Here is a 15447-nt window from a genome sequence, read left to right as displayed (position 1 = left end):
CTGCTCCTCCAGCCGCTTCTCCAACTCCAGCTTCATGATGGTGTGGATGTAATGCGTCTGTACCCTGGTGGAGTTGAACTCGATGCGACCCTCGGTGTTTCCACAGCCGTCCTTCGTACAGCCACACGGAAAGAGGAATGGTCCATCTACGGGAGGGAAAAAAAGGAAATAGGTGAATATCTTGTCTAAGTGAGGCGACACAAACTCACAGATGCATTGTGTCTGTTGAGAACATGAAATCTTAGAGGTGCTTTCTCAGCTCTTACCTGACACTTGATGCCAGCCAGGCTACAGCTACACGTCTCAGGCTCACAGAAGCCCTGGCAGTCACAACCACAGTTCTCCCTGGAGAGCCTCAACTCATGCAGCTGCCTCTTTTCCTCCTTGTCAATCTTCTTCACACCGGCTGCTTTGAGCAGTGCATAGCGCCGTTTCGACGGGTAAGGCTGGAGAAAAGAGCCCTCTTCCAGGTTGGCTCCACCGATGTCGATGTCCTGCTCCGGGATGTCATCCACCGTAAGCTGCTCTGCCTCCTCGCTCTCCTGCGTGCCATTCTTTGTCAGCTGAAGAGGAGAAAGAAAAAAAACCAAAACATTTATTTGTCACGTTGACTAAATGAAGGAGAGAGGAGATTTAATACTTTTTTATGCAAGTTTGCTCACCTTCAATTTGAGAGCTTCCAGCTTCTCTTCCCTGAGCCTGTTGAGGAGTTTTTCCCGGCGTAGAAGACGCTGCTCCACAGCAAACTCTGCGAGCGTATACGTGCGATGTGCACTGTGACGCTGCATCATGCCCAGAGTACATCCTCCTCGACTGGGAACACTGGTGAAGCCCTGACACCGAGGGAAGAAGAACACCGTCACCTGGTCAAACGTCACATTGCTCCGTCGTGCTCTTTTGGATTTCTTGAGGATGGATGTTGCTGTGGATTAATAAAAAAAGAAAAGATTTAAAACAAGTACAAGGTTTTTGATTCATCTTTATTGGCCACAAGATGGCAGAAGACCCCACTATTTGAATCCCTTGGATAAGTGCAAAGGCTGCTGAGCAGCCTGTAAAAGGACACCCCTCTGATTTATTGCTGCACCTTATCATGTACCCAATTAAAGAAACACTGCTAACAGGAGTCCCACACACTTATATCCTGTAAAATGAAACCTAAAACTACCAAGAAACCACGCAGCTTTGTTTCTTGTCCTCCTGTGCGACAAAAACCACCCAACACAGGAATTTCCCTTTGGTGGCCAACACAGCAGAGGAAGCAGAGCAGCCAGGATCACAAACTGTTCAAGTAAATGCTTGAGGCTTCCAGATGGAGTGGCGAATGGAAGTGGAGCTCTCAGAACAGGAATGAAAAGAACAAAAAAAAAAAAAAAAAACTGCCCACCCTGGGTTTTGCTGCTTGCTGACAAGCCCCTTAGAATGGCCCAGTAACGGCGAGAAGTCAAAGGTCTTCTTTCTGTTAAAAACATTTAGGACCCACAGCAACGAGCCGTCTTTCTATACACAGACCGATACAGTGAAACCATATGGGGAATCAAAGTGGAACCACATGTGAGGGGAAAAAGCCCAACAATTATTTAAGCTTTATTATAAATTCCACTTCCTCTGCCCAGGAATATCTAACACAACTTTTGAGTCTCACATGAGGACAAGCAACTTTTTCCTGTACTCTTACCAACCACAGCTTTTTTTTTTTTGCTTGTGTGTGTCTGTGCGGATGATAATCCACATGTGTTGGGCATAACCCATTATGTGGTGGGAAATCCCTTGTAGAGTCCCATTTTCTCAGCCAAGGAGCTTTTTTTCTGTTGTGCACCCTGAACAACTGGCATTAGAATTCACAAAAGCCAATATATATGGAATAATTTCAGCTCAGAGGAATAAGAGTAACCTTTCCCCCCAATACAGGTAAGCGATACACAATAGCGTTACTATGGATCCAATCTGCTGCAAGGGGGTAATACAGATGAAATAAACTGCCAGGTTCAGCTACACATCCATCAAATCCAGTCAAGCTTATGACACCCATAGGAGACAAATGACACCGTCTCCAGTGCCTCTAAATGAGACTGCTTGCTGGATGTTTATCCTCCTTTTGCTTCACAATGGCAAACAACTTTATGTTCCAACATCAACACTGGATTCTAATTGTCCACTCAATCGGCAATGTCTGCATGATTTTTTTTTTCTTGATTGTCCCCCCCCCCTTTTCTGTATCCCTTCACCCAGCCTCTTTCAGCACCTGTGCTGGGTGCACGCCCGGGCTTCAGACAAGGCTCTGTGTGTTCCTAGCCTTGGCAGCCTGCCACGCTTCTCTTCCTGGCTCGCTGCCCCATCATCCTGGAAACCTCACAACTGTTTGCCCTTCTCCTGTACACCACAATCCCTCTCCAGCCTGGCCGGTCCCCTAAAGACCAGCGGACGCACCCATGCCGAGACAGAATCACCCTGAAGCACCTCGACCCACATCTCTCGAGGAAGGGTGAGACCGGGTCTGTCCGCAAGGCTACGAGCGAAAGGTGGAGATGGAGCCAAGGTGAGCAGTCACTGCATAATGCGATTAGCCATTTTGCAGCTTCAGGGCATAAAATCAAAAGAAGTATTCATTGCAGAAGTCTGGAATCATTTCTGTGAAGTGTTTCATGGGCTGCCAGCTGCCTAAATTCCTTAACCTCTCCCCCAATTTTATAGGTTTGTTATCAGAACCTCTGCGGATGTTAAAGACAAGGTGGGAGAATGCACCATCAGCCGTTTCTATGATTTATTGTTGCTGGAAGAGGACACTCACTGTTGAAATTTGTTGCCGGGGAGCTGGGATTGCTGGGAGTGGAATCCAGGGTGTCTGAGTAGCAGCTCTCCCCCTCAGAGTCCCAGCCTGAGCAGGCCGAGGAGAGGGAGGAGGGAGAGGGTGAGGAGTAGCATGGGTCCTCATCCACCTCCTCAAACTTCCTCTTCAGAAGCCCACTCATGGCGCTTACGCGAACAATCTGCAGAAAGGATCAGAGGGTGAACGTTAGCAAATCATTTAAACTCTTTTGAACAGTTTTACAAAGGACGTCGTCATGAACAAATGGAAGAAAAAAAATACTGCATGGACACAGTAACTTTAGCATTGTTACTGATGCATGCGAGTCCAGCGCTCGGCCATGTGACACTGCGAGCATCCCAGTCTCGTGCTACACTCAGCTGAGAGTGGGAGTCCGCCATGGCAGAGGAAGCAATCAATCAGTCCCATTCGCCTAAGTCAACAATTACCGGACCCTTAACCCTCTTCCAAATCCCATCAGCTCAGCAAATCCATTGATTAGAGAAAACCTGGAACAAAGGTGACCTAATCATGCAGCCATGGACATTTCCATCTCTCTCTGCATGTAGCCTTTAAATCAACAAGCTACAATCAACTATGCAAGACAAAGCCTGAGTGATTTGTCACTTGTCTTGTTTAATGTGGTCATCACGTGGGAAAAAAGTGCACATAGTCAAGATGTTTTGTTATACAACTAATCAAATCCTTCAGAGATCTCATGTGAGAGACTGCTGGTTCAGCAGCACAAACAATCGGTCCTTTGAGAGGAGCCAGTTAAAAAGATGATTCTAGTCAAAGCTCTTAAAACAGGAGAAGCCCGAAACCATGTCTGTCTCACAAAGTACTGCTTAATATCTTCATCACCTGTATTTCATTCATATTCCAGTCAATGAATAAACAAAAATGCCCGTCTTTGTTCCAGGAAGAGAACAGAACAGAAAACAAAGACATGAGAAACGAGCAAGTTTAAGAAGGAAGGTTGCAGCTTGTGTGTTCTTTTCTTATGTGATAGAAATTTGTCGAGTCGCATCTCCAAACAACAGACTACCTCGTTCACAACTTTTGGGAAGTGCAAGACGGTGGTGGCTGCGAGACAGGATGGGTCATTGTCACCGTCTGGGGGTGAACTCCTGCCAGTTTGAACGAGGAGCGATTTGGAGGTGGAGAGAAGAAGGAAGAGAAACAAGACAAATAAATTGATACAGTGTCCTTTCTTTCTCTGCATGAGACGAGACTAGGCTGTACGCCTGTGCAGGCACCCCCAACAATGATGTGGAAATTGGGTAAAGAGACTTTAACTTCACCAATAAAGAGATCATTTCACCATCAAACTGTTTGTAATCACAGCCAAATGACTGCGGTTAGACTTTTTAAACTGCATTTTTTTTTCCAAAGGTGTTTTTTTTTTTTTTTTTTGGCCAACACATAATTTTGTCAAAGTCAAACACAGCATTGACTTTTTTTTTTTTGATAGATAATTTAATGGTACAGATCTCAACAAGTTCCATGTCAATTATTAGACATAACATGACAGAGACACACAAATAAACTGTCCTGTAAACAGGACAGCGGAATGTGCCAAACGCTGGATACAAGTCAAATCCTCCAGCGGCTTTAAAAGGTACTTTAACTCCATGTGTGAGCTGCATGCCTGGCTTGTCTTATGGTGTTATGCAAGGATCAGCACTCGAAGAAAAAGAAGAAGAAAAAAAAAAAAACTATGCTGGTATGCAGGGGAGGGGTCATTTCAGCATGCAACGAGGAGCAATTATGCAAAACCTGTACACCTTTGACAAGGATAAAGGCGACATTAGAGTCAAGGGCAAGAGGCTGACACCTCAGGATAGGCAGTGGGGGCAGCTTCGCAGATGTATAGGGGGTTATTGTTATTGCTGCAGTCAGATATTGTTGTCCCCAGTGCACGTATGATGAATGAATCACCTTGCAATAGGTCAAGCTCGCTCGTACCGTCTCTACAACAAACAAATAGGCTTCCTCTACACTATAGCAATCTCAATGGCTCTTACATTTCAGGACCAATGAGAACAGAAGCCACTGGATTGCCATCCATCAGTTCACTCGAGCATTAAATAATCTCCAAAAGCCTTTCACAGCGACTGGAAATGATCACATAGTGGGATTTGCTTTGAATGTCTGGAAACACCTGGATGCAACATCTGTGGCTGATGTGTTTGCTTATCAGACAACACGTGTGTTTTAAATTGCTGCATACATATTTTTTTTTCATTCAGGAATAGAGGTTTAGCACAAGAGTTCACGTCGCAATTTTTGTGATCATTTCCACCCCCAATTCCCTGTAAAAAAAATGAAAACAAAGCTGTGAGGCTACCTCAAGGGAGTACATAGCGCCAGCTAAGCAAAGTCTTTTTAATTAAAAGCTGCAGTGAGGCAGAAGAGGAGGAGAGGGATGGAGGTGGGAGGGGGGGCAGCGGTGTCAGAACTGGGTCATTGTCTCTTGACTGCAGTCTACCTGACACATTGATTTGTTAATCCTGTTCAATGGGCAGAAACAATGGCGAGAGGTTAATCCTGGCAAGGGGACGGCTTGTAGTCAATCTGGAGCTTCTCAGCCTGTTCAGCCACTGCACCCACTGAACAAGGCTAAGGGAGCACAGAGAGTGGATGGAACAAGGGGCAGGGGGTAAAAAGACAACATCGTGCAATGACTCATTTGCAGAAGGGCGGAGGGAGAGGGGAAAGGAAAAAAAAAAGAACAAAGATAAAAGAGAGGAATTCAGAGCTGGCTCCAAAAGAAAGCAGTGTCTGTGAATGTCTGCTCTAAATGGAGAATGGATGTGATCGGACAGCCGAGCCAGAGACGGTGCACAGCATGTTTTCAGCGCGCACTAAATTATGCATCACTGTCATTCCATCAACCGCACACAGGCAGGCAGATAAAGGACGCATCCACTGAGGTGCTCCCCAGCCAGTTGTCACAGAGTTGGGAAGATAAATCTCAGGCGAGGAGATTTGTCACCAGAAGCACTACACAGCTCTAGTCAGATGCATAACTATGTCAGTCGAATAAGATTATCTTGATACATGCAGCTACAGGCTGTTCATATGACTCCAGAATCCCAATTCATTTCTGCAGATGGCTTTTCAAGCCCTTATTAAGGAGCCCTTATTTTCCAAACGGGGCATAACGGGTTGTAAGAAAAGGCTCCTGTTACTTACTCAAACAGATATGTAATGAATTTGAAACTACAACAGAGCTCACTTTATCAGCCAGTTATTTAAAAAAAACAATTTTTACTTTTAATTGAAGTCATCATGATCTTCAGTACATTTAAACAAAGAAAAGCCTTAAAAATAGACAAATGCATAAAGCCCGACACCTGCAGAAGCATCAAGAAGTAGCCTGTTTAAACTGCCACTGTCGTAGTTGACTTTGCCCCCTTGGACCGCCTGTCTTGCCCCCTTCCAGCTGATAACAGTGTGGGAGGGAGCGACGAGTTGCACTAATCTAAGCCAGCCGAGAGCATTTACATGGCACACTGACAACCCTGCGCAGCGTCTGACTGACTGGCTGCTCATAAAATGTGATAATGATGAGGCTGGGAGTCTGTGTGTGTGTGTGTGTGTGTGTGTGTGTGTGTGTGTGTGTGTGTGTGTGTGTGTGTGTGTGTGTGTGTGTGTGTGTCTGGGCAGGCAGCTAACCTAAGTCCCTCCCACTTTCAGTCTTTCAAGGTATTGCACCTCTCACTTCCCAGTGCTGTCACTGACAAGACAGAGGTAATTGATCAGAGCCATTGAGGTGACAGTGGGCTTTAATTCCAGCTCCGACACAGCTGGGGAAACACATCAGCTCCTATCTTAAGCTCAGCTGTTAGTCAGAAGCGCTCCACCTGCTGGAACAATGTGGGGAGAGCCGCTGCTGCTGCTGCTGCTTTCTTCTCTATGAGCCTGTTGTTCTCACTGAAGCCCAAAGCCCGCTGTGCCACAGAAACATTCTGTTCCTCTGCTCTGACCCGTGCTCAGGCCGATTCCAAAAAGAAGAGGTAGTGGGAAGAAGGAGGGAGGATTGGACAAAACAAATAAATAATGTCATGTCTCCAAGCCACAGGAATTCCAGTCTGGCAGCGCTACTCTGGCTGTAATGGTGGGAGAAGAACACAGGCTCTATCTAACCCAGATGTGTTTTCTACTGCTAACCACTGGAAAGTCCTCCTCCCACAAGGCACTCAAGCGAGCCACCTTTCCTTGCCACACCTGACAGGGTATTAGGTTGCACGTGGACCTCACATGTCCTCAACTGTCATTAATCTGCTGTGCAGGCTAAGTGATGCCTGCAGAGGACTTTACTCTGATTCATTCACTCTTATCTTAAGCTAGAGAAAATGCAAAAAAAAAAAAAAAAAAAGGGGGGCTTTTCTTAATTTCAATGAAAGGTGTGCAAAGAAAGTCAAACATCCTTTTTGTCTGTAACAGATTAGCAAATATCAGAAACTAAGCAGTGTATGAAAAAGAAAAAAATAAACTTGAGGGATACTGTTTTGCATAATAGGCTTCAGGCAGAAAACATGCAGCTTTGGTGTATGCTTATGAGTGAAGAGGAAGGGAGGAGGTGCTTGCAGGTTCAGGGGTCGAGCTCCAGTCTGGGACATTTGCTGTATGGAATGCTGGGAGAGGACAAAGCAGATGGGAGAGCTCTATGCTGCTGTGTTGGAGACTGTCAGCAGGCTCCCTGTTACCACCCCCCCCCCCCCCCCCCCCTCCTAACCACCCACCCTCTACTGCCGACTCGCTCCTCTCCCTTCTCCAGGCACAAAAGCGTGGGGCCATCCTGCGTGACCAAAATGAAGCAGGCACAGACAACCTTGTCTGAACCCAGCATGCTCCTGCTGCTGCCTCTTCCAGCTGGGGAGACGAGACACTGAAAGTGTGCACGAGCTTCCTGAGGTTGTGAAACATACACTGCAGTGCACACAGGAAGTGGCCATCCAGATTATCTATGCCGTGTCTGACAGCTGCAGGCAACACAAGGTTAGCCGAATACAGAATCACATGATAGAGAAGAGGCGGTTAGGAGATATAGATGCCATTTGTCTTAATTTAATTTTTTTCAAATAATGCACAGAGATGTTGTTGCCTCCATGCAATTCCGCCTTGTGTTCATGGGAGGGCAATGGACTGGCCAGTTATGATTTTAGAGGGGGGTCAGAGTGTAAAATGTGAGCTAAAATGGAAAATGTTGTTATACAAGTAGAGATAAAGAGTTATTGAACACCCCTGGACATTTCTGTGAAAGGCATGCCACATTAAATGCACAACACCAAGTGCTATATTCCTTCTCAGTAAACAAAGGATCATTCAGCTCGCTGTAGCCTAATTCCAGAAAACATAATTCCAAAAATGATCCGGGTGAGGTCGCGCGAGAGACGAATAAATTGATACAGTCTCTTTTCTTTCCCTGTAAATCAAAAACAGATTCGGTCTGGCTCTACAAAGGAAAAGCGTCAGACAACAGTGTCATACCTGAAAAATGCATTAATAAAACAGCTGCGGGTCAGAGTAGCGGTAAATAAATAAAGAGCGGGTGCATTCCTTGTTTTTCTAAGGATTTCATTTACACCGGTTTCATTTATCTATATGTAAAACTGATTGTTTAAAAAAAAAAAAAAAAAACGTGGAAAAATAATCAAACAATGAAAAAGACTGAATCAGCGCCTGCACGCACAGTCACCTGCATTAGGAACACTGTCCAATCAATTATCAATCAAAAAACAATTATTAAATCAAGACGCACGCGCAATCACGAATGCACGGACACGCGCGCGCTGACCCCCCCCCCCCCCCCCCCAGCCCGATTAATGTTAATTGTAATGACAGCGGCTCCGTCAGCTGTGCGCTCAGATGTAGTGCCTTCAGGAGTCGCTCGAGTTACAAGAGGCGCACCAGCACCGCTGAGGTGAACAAGAACAACTCCACACGGGCTGAATACACACAAAGACGACCTCATCAACACTCAAATTTAATGAATCCGCCACTGAATGCGCACCCCCGAGTAAAAACGCGACCGAGCCGACAAGTTTGGATAAGCTTGAGAAATCACTGGCACGAGCCGATATGGAATAATCAATAGGCGAATGAATGGCCCGGATCATTCGACTTTCGTCTAAACCAACAAATTATTTTAATTCGTCGTCGCTAGATAATCACCTGCCCGCGTTGCAACTTAGTTAAAACTCACTTTTACGCGTGCGTCAAGTTAAACAAACCGCTACATCTAAAATGTTTTAAATGCAACTCCGGCTATTAACGGCACTCCCCACACAGCCACTCAAGCAAGGTATTTAAACCAACCCAGGCACACCGGATCCAAACTATCTGGTTTGAACCTCCGCTGAGGTTAAACGCAAAAATGTACGGTGTTTCGATAACCCGACCGCGAACTGTGTGCGCGCACGCGCGCGTGTGTGCACTCACCAGCAGTTCAAGTATCCGATCACCATCGGGGACCAAATAGCGTTGGATGAGCCCGTCGGATGGGATAAAGGGGTGTAAGTAATCCAAATGGCACGAATAAATAGGCTACAGCGCTGATCCCCGCGTACACGCTCGGCTCCCGGGTGCTATTGTCTGCGCGTCTCCGGCGTGCGGGGCTCCGTACCAGCTGAAGCGCTTCCCTTGTCTGAAGCAGACTGTCGAGCCGCGCAGCCTTTTTCGTCAGTGGAAAACTCCCTCCTGGCGTCTGCTGTGACGCAGGCGGTGACACACTGAGGCTGCCCACGCCGCTTCCTGCCGGTCCTCCTCCTCCGGTACTGTACCACTACTACCTGCGGCACCAGAGACCTGCCTGAACGCACGACCACAATGATCAGCATCACATAGCTAGATAGATAGATAGATAGATAGATAGTTGACATTACAAGATTCTGAGTGATCTCAACTAAATATAACTGAACACATTTTTGTTATAAAAGGGGAAATACTTAATTTTCATCTACACTATTGATTTTATGTTTGTGTGTATTTTTTTTAACGGTCAATGCACTTTGTGAACAATTGTTCTTCAAGGTGCTATATAAATAAACCTAAATTAAGTTTTTATGATAGATAGCCAGTTATAAAGTACACTTTGCTTAAAATATACTTCACACTTTACAGTATTTTGTAGTTTAATAAGGTTTTGAGCAGTTTCACCAAATATATTAAAAAAAAAACAAGAACCTGCTCATCCTAAATAAGTACCCTTTTTTCTATTTTGTAATTGAAAGCTTTCATCCATTTTTCGGGTATTTTACTCAACTTCTAGTAAATAAACTTGTATCACAAGTCAATTGATACTCGTAAACTGGTCCCCACATACTCTGCTGGTAAAAAGGAGTGCTGTTGTGAAGAGTCAGATAACATCAGCTCTATTTGTGACGTGGGAGGGATCCGATGCTGTATGACCTGACGTAATTCCAGCAGGCAGAAAAACACTGACTAAGCTCTCTCAAATCATGACTCACTTTCTTATAAATGAAATGCAAAAGTCAAGCCTCATTTTAGGAAACAAAATGTTCAGCCAAGACAAATCAGCACCACAATCTGGACACAACATTATTTATAATGACAGTTTAGTTTACTCTTTTAAAAAAAAGGTATGTTTGACATATGTCCTCCTCATTTTTAGCAACAAAAGAATCAGTATTTACAAAAAAAAGGAGGAAGTTGTGACTATTTAGTATTTTTTAATGATCCGTCTCTAGATAATAACAATCCAGGCAGTGGAAAAACCTCCAACTACTTGTTTTATTTTTTATTGTTACAATGATGAGATTGGTGAGATTTATATGTGAAATCTAAATCTTTCAGCTGCTGAAGCTTCGTGGTCAATGTGCTATAACTTCTTTGTTTAAAGCACGCGGACATCAAATCTTATAATAGCAACTAGACACGATTTTATATGAGGTCATATGGTTGATGGGCTTTTGTAGAAGCAGTTACTAGGCAACAACTGGACTCTCCACAAAGTTTCTGAGTCCTCTTTGCCAAAAACAATAAACAAATAATAAAAAATAATCTTCTTAGAAACATGTTGAGAAGCAGAATAGAGTTGAATTTTTGGGATGAAATGTCTTTGTGGGTCAACAATTCTGAAATAATTTCCAGGAGCTGTAATGAAAGAAGCTGTTTACAGGTATTGGTAGATTAAGATGTGAGACTTTTTTGTGAGCGTTTGGATGGGAAAAATGAATCATAAAATACACCCACAATGGACATATTCATCAACAGTTGACGGACTCTGATATCTTGTGATTTTCAGTGGAGTTATTAAGGCGTGAAGACTGGTCATAGGTCAAGTCATTAGCTCCCCATTTCAATGTAAAATGAATCCTGACACTGACGACTGGGTTTTCACAGCAACGTGAGTCAACCATTTCACATTTGTGCTTTTACGCGTTGTAATGACTGATGGGACAAACCACAGCGTCACACACCCATGCACCGAGCTCCTCTCAGGTATTTACGAGTGGGGCTGCCCATGGTGAGCACACTGAGACGCTTTGCTTTCGTTCTCAGCTGGACGTGAGCACTGAGGCAAAGTGTTCTGCCAATGTCAATACAGGTGCTCCACAGCAATATTTGGGGAGCGGTCTCTTAAAGCTGTGTACGTAGGCCCATGCTAATTGTCTCCCGCGAACAAAAGGCTCCTTTCTCACTGACTTGTTGTACCCCAGGGCCCCATTTAGGGTGTCGCCCTTGAAGGCAAAAACAAGCACATTAGGACTGAGTGGCAGTAGAGATGTCATTACTTACTCAACCCACAGAGTTTCAGGCCTCAAATTTGCATGTTGACCAATTGTTAAAGTTGTGAAGACATTCCAACATGTTGTGCCAACATGTGAAAGTGCTTGATTTGATCAGTGATACAGGTAGCAGTGTCACTGGAGTCATTGAGGAGGCATTTAAGCAAAATATTCTTTGTCAGGATGAATTGGGGGGGGGGATGCAGAGTTGCTGTTCCACTATTATTGAACTCAACGGAGCAAGATTGAGGATCTGATAAGATCAATTCTCAAAACATGCTTGGGGTTAAAACTGGGAGAGATGATGCCTGGTTATCGAAACAGATTCACATCAACTTGTAAAATTGGATGGATTTTAAATGGATGTGTGGTCCTTAAGTGAATATAACTGAAGTTACTGGAATTGAGCAACTATCAAAAGGATGGACGAAGAGAAGTACTTTTTCTCTGTACCAGTAATTCATTCATTTAATAATCTAAAATCCTTCAAGGATTAACGACTCAGGTTTACTCCTTTAAAACTTTTTTTTTTAAACTTAAGAGATCAGCAATGCGGGTTAGAAAACAAACAGATAAATTAATATTTGATCATCACATTAACATGAGAAATCAGGCGACACGCGTTACAGTAGTGACACTCTCTGTTTTGTTTTGTTTTCACGTGTTCAAACTGCAAAAGAGTAGGTGAGGGTGTGTGAGGCACAGTCATGCTCCTGTATAAACCCGGGAGTCAGTATGTCGAGACAGACTCCACCCAATTAGTTTCCCTGTCGCCCTGAAACTCTTGAGGACACAACAATGAGCCGTGAACATCTCAGAAGAAGAAACCGACGGTCACATGAACAGCGGCAGCAGTCACGGCCATTACTGAGGAATTTTACCCTCTTCAGATACACACACACCCACACCCACACACACACACACACACACACACACACACACACACACACACACACACACACACACACACACACACACACACACACACACACACACACACACACACACACACACACACACACATGCATGCGAGCACACACACACATACAAAAACCTAATAACCACCCAACATTAACAATTAGCCCTCTGTTTGACGAGTACCCCAGAGCTGGGAGACATTCTTGCTCACTCTGCCACTTCTGTGGTTTGGTTGAGCATAAAACCTAATTATAGCGGCAGAGTTGCCAAACATCAGACCACTGACACAGGTTCAACAGCGTTGTTTCGACAGACACTCATTATGTAAGAGGTAAATCTGGGTAGCATAAAAAGTTGTCATGCTTGTTTCTTTTTCCCTTTTTTTTTTGTTTGCCCTTTGATGGAGTGTCCTTCATGATGTTCTCTTGAGATAAACAGGAAATGTCTTGGCAGTGCAACTCAGGCTTTTTATGTTGCCCCCTTTGAAGTCCCCTGTCAGGACCATCAGCTCTCTTTTTGATAAACAGGGAAAAGTTCCAGGGAACAGTTCAACTCACACATGTTTACCCTCACTTCGAAGCAAAAAAAGGAGCTGTGTAGGACAGGGGATGGGGGGGGGGGGGGGGGGGGGGGGGGCGTCAAAGCCACTGTGAATCAGGCCTGAATACATTAAGGCTACTCTCTTTAAAAGTGTGCCAAAGAGTTCATGGTGGAAGACGCCCCTCCAAGAACACAATAATGGGCTTCAATGCTTTCCATCTGCGGAGGGAGAAAGGCCTGTGACTGCACGTGCTGTGTGGAGTGGGCTCAACAATGTATCAATTTATGACCATCAGTGGCATCATAAAACGACTTCTTAGACCCGAGCAACGAAGCGGAACAGCAAAGTCGTCAATAAATAAGTGTGACTTTGTCAAAGAAGGCATTCAAGAAAGTCAGCTGAGAGATTGGGAAACCAAGTCTGGGAAAGCTGGGAAAAAAGAAAAAAAAAAATCACATTTCACAACAACTTTCATGTTGGTGGAAGTTGAGCAGAATTCTCCAGAGAAGCGTCGCACCAGATGAGGCAGTCTGATGTTATTGTTGTTAAGGTGGTCCGGCCCGGGGCAGACGGACACAACGGGGCTCGGGGTGTAGCGGTGGGGGCTGATTGATGGCTCCAGCTGTCCCAGAGGAGAGGAACACAGGCAGACAGCTGGTCACCTGTAGCCCCAGACATGAGTGCGATAGAGGCGCACGGCATTGTGTTTCACTGCAGAGGGCAACCAGTGCAATGCAGAGTTCAGGACACTGTTCATCACAGCCAAGAAAACAAGCGGCATGGCTACCGGGGATGAGACTTAAAGGAATAAAAGAACTCTTGAAACGGCTTTAGCCAAGGAAAGCGTGCATAAGGCTAATTTATTGGATTTTAGGCAGAAAGAGCATTCTACACCTAAGTGTTTAGTTAATAAGATTAGAACCTGAGCAGGAAACACACACCCTGTCCTCTCCCAATGAACACACAGTCCTCCACAGTGTTTTATGGAGTAGACTACGTCAGGAATAATTGTTGAAGTTACATATGGGAGAAGAAAAAAAAAGAAAAGAAAAGATGAGCTCACGCAGGCTCAGGGATTAATCCAGAAGCAAGAGGGGAAGAAAAGGCACCCTCCCCCTCTTGCAGCCAGTCAGCTAATCATCTGGTAGACGTGCATTTTTTTTTTTGGGGGGGGGGGGGGGTTTCTGTAGAGGAGCTGGTTTACTTGGAGACCAAAGAATCTGTGTATTGATATGACATCATCAGCTGCCCATTAAAGGAGAGGTCACAGTTTCCTTTCTTCCTTTTTCCTCCACCTTTGGGGATGAGCGAGGAAATGTAATGCACTTTTCCAAGAAACGTTCAGGGACAAAGGCTCTTTCAAGGGTTCTCCCCTCTCCGATTTTTCCCACACGAGACGGTGTTTACATAAATGTAGCGTCGTACAATGCAGCCCCGTTTTATCTTCCAGGATTTTCTGAAATGAGGGTGATAGACAGGGTTTATTCAGTTGTGCCGCTCTGAGGCAGGCACGATTAATAAATCCAACAACTTCTCGCTTCCTTTCTCACCACCATGCCGTGACAAGATATGTTGTTTTTTTTTCAATGGCTTCATTCATTCACTAACAAACAGGCCCTATGTTTGAGCTGCCTTCACTGCATACAGTATGTGTGTTTGCTCTATGTCTTCTCTGTGCTATGTGTCTTGAGCTGAAGGGTGAGAAGAGCAGCAAGTTTTGTTTACTTGGCAACGTCACAGCACTGTCTGACTAATGCATTCTGGATTGTCTCTCCCAGGACGTTTGTTCGATGTTTTATTCATTGATGTGATGTGCTATAGACTCTCCCCTGACATAATATTATTGATTTCCTGATAGACTATCAAAAGAATGGCTGCACTTAAGAAATCAAGAGCTGATGGTACCTTTGAATTTTTAATAGATAACTGATTAAAAGTACAAGCGAGCTACAAGATATGGTGATTATCATGAGCCTATAATTCCCTGCTCATACTCCAGATTAAATATTTGGTATAAAAGTTGTGAAATATCCTCAAGATCATGCATCATTTATTTTAAACTGACACAAGAAAAGACTTGTGGTTCATAACAAGTGGTGATGTAACATCTTTGTGTGGAGTTTGAGTGTCCTGTCTGTTCTTATGTGGGCTTTTTCTAAGCACGCTGGTTACGTCTCATTCTACAAATACATGCTTGTTAGTTTAATCAGTGACACCAAACTGGTTGTAGGTGTGTGCGAGTGTCTGTCTCTCTGCGTTAGTCCTGTGATGGACTGGCAACCCGTCCAGGGTGCCTTTCACCCAGCGCTAGCTGGGAAAGGTTCCAGACCATCTGTGATCCAAGTCCGGATAATACTGCTCAGGAAGAAAGAGGCAAAATGAAAATGAAAAACAAAATGAAAAGCCTCAAACACAACACA

The 15447-nt window shown here is 44.6% G+C and overlaps 1 protein-coding gene across 1 annotated transcript in view; it reads right to left on the bottom strand.

Annotated features, from left to right (window-relative positions):
* LOC308143873 (cysteine/serine-rich nuclear protein 3-like) overlaps window positions 1-9451 on the bottom strand; it is a gene marked incomplete at its 3' end in the record, with an annotated part of 9942 nt that extends 491 nt beyond the window's left edge. The window contains 6 exon segments of the mRNA XM_080514815.1: window positions 5-140; window positions 143-146; window positions 267-563; window positions 663-922; window positions 2792-2990; window positions 9260-9451. Coding sequence (XP_080370941.1) covers window positions 5-140; window positions 143-146; window positions 267-563; window positions 663-922; window positions 2792-2972 — 878 coding nt within the window. The 5' untranslated portion in view covers window positions 2973-2990; window positions 9260-9451.
* Window positions 9452-15447: the final 5996 nt, after the last annotated feature.

Source organism: Blennius ocellaris, assembly GCF_963422515.1.
Source record: "Blennius ocellaris genome assembly, chromosome: 19".
NCBI classification, from domain to species: Eukaryota; Metazoa; Chordata; class Actinopteri; order Blenniiformes; family Blenniidae; genus Blennius; species Blennius ocellaris.
Note: the sequence above shows the minus strand (reverse complement) of the source record. Positions and strands in the feature narration are given on the sequence as shown.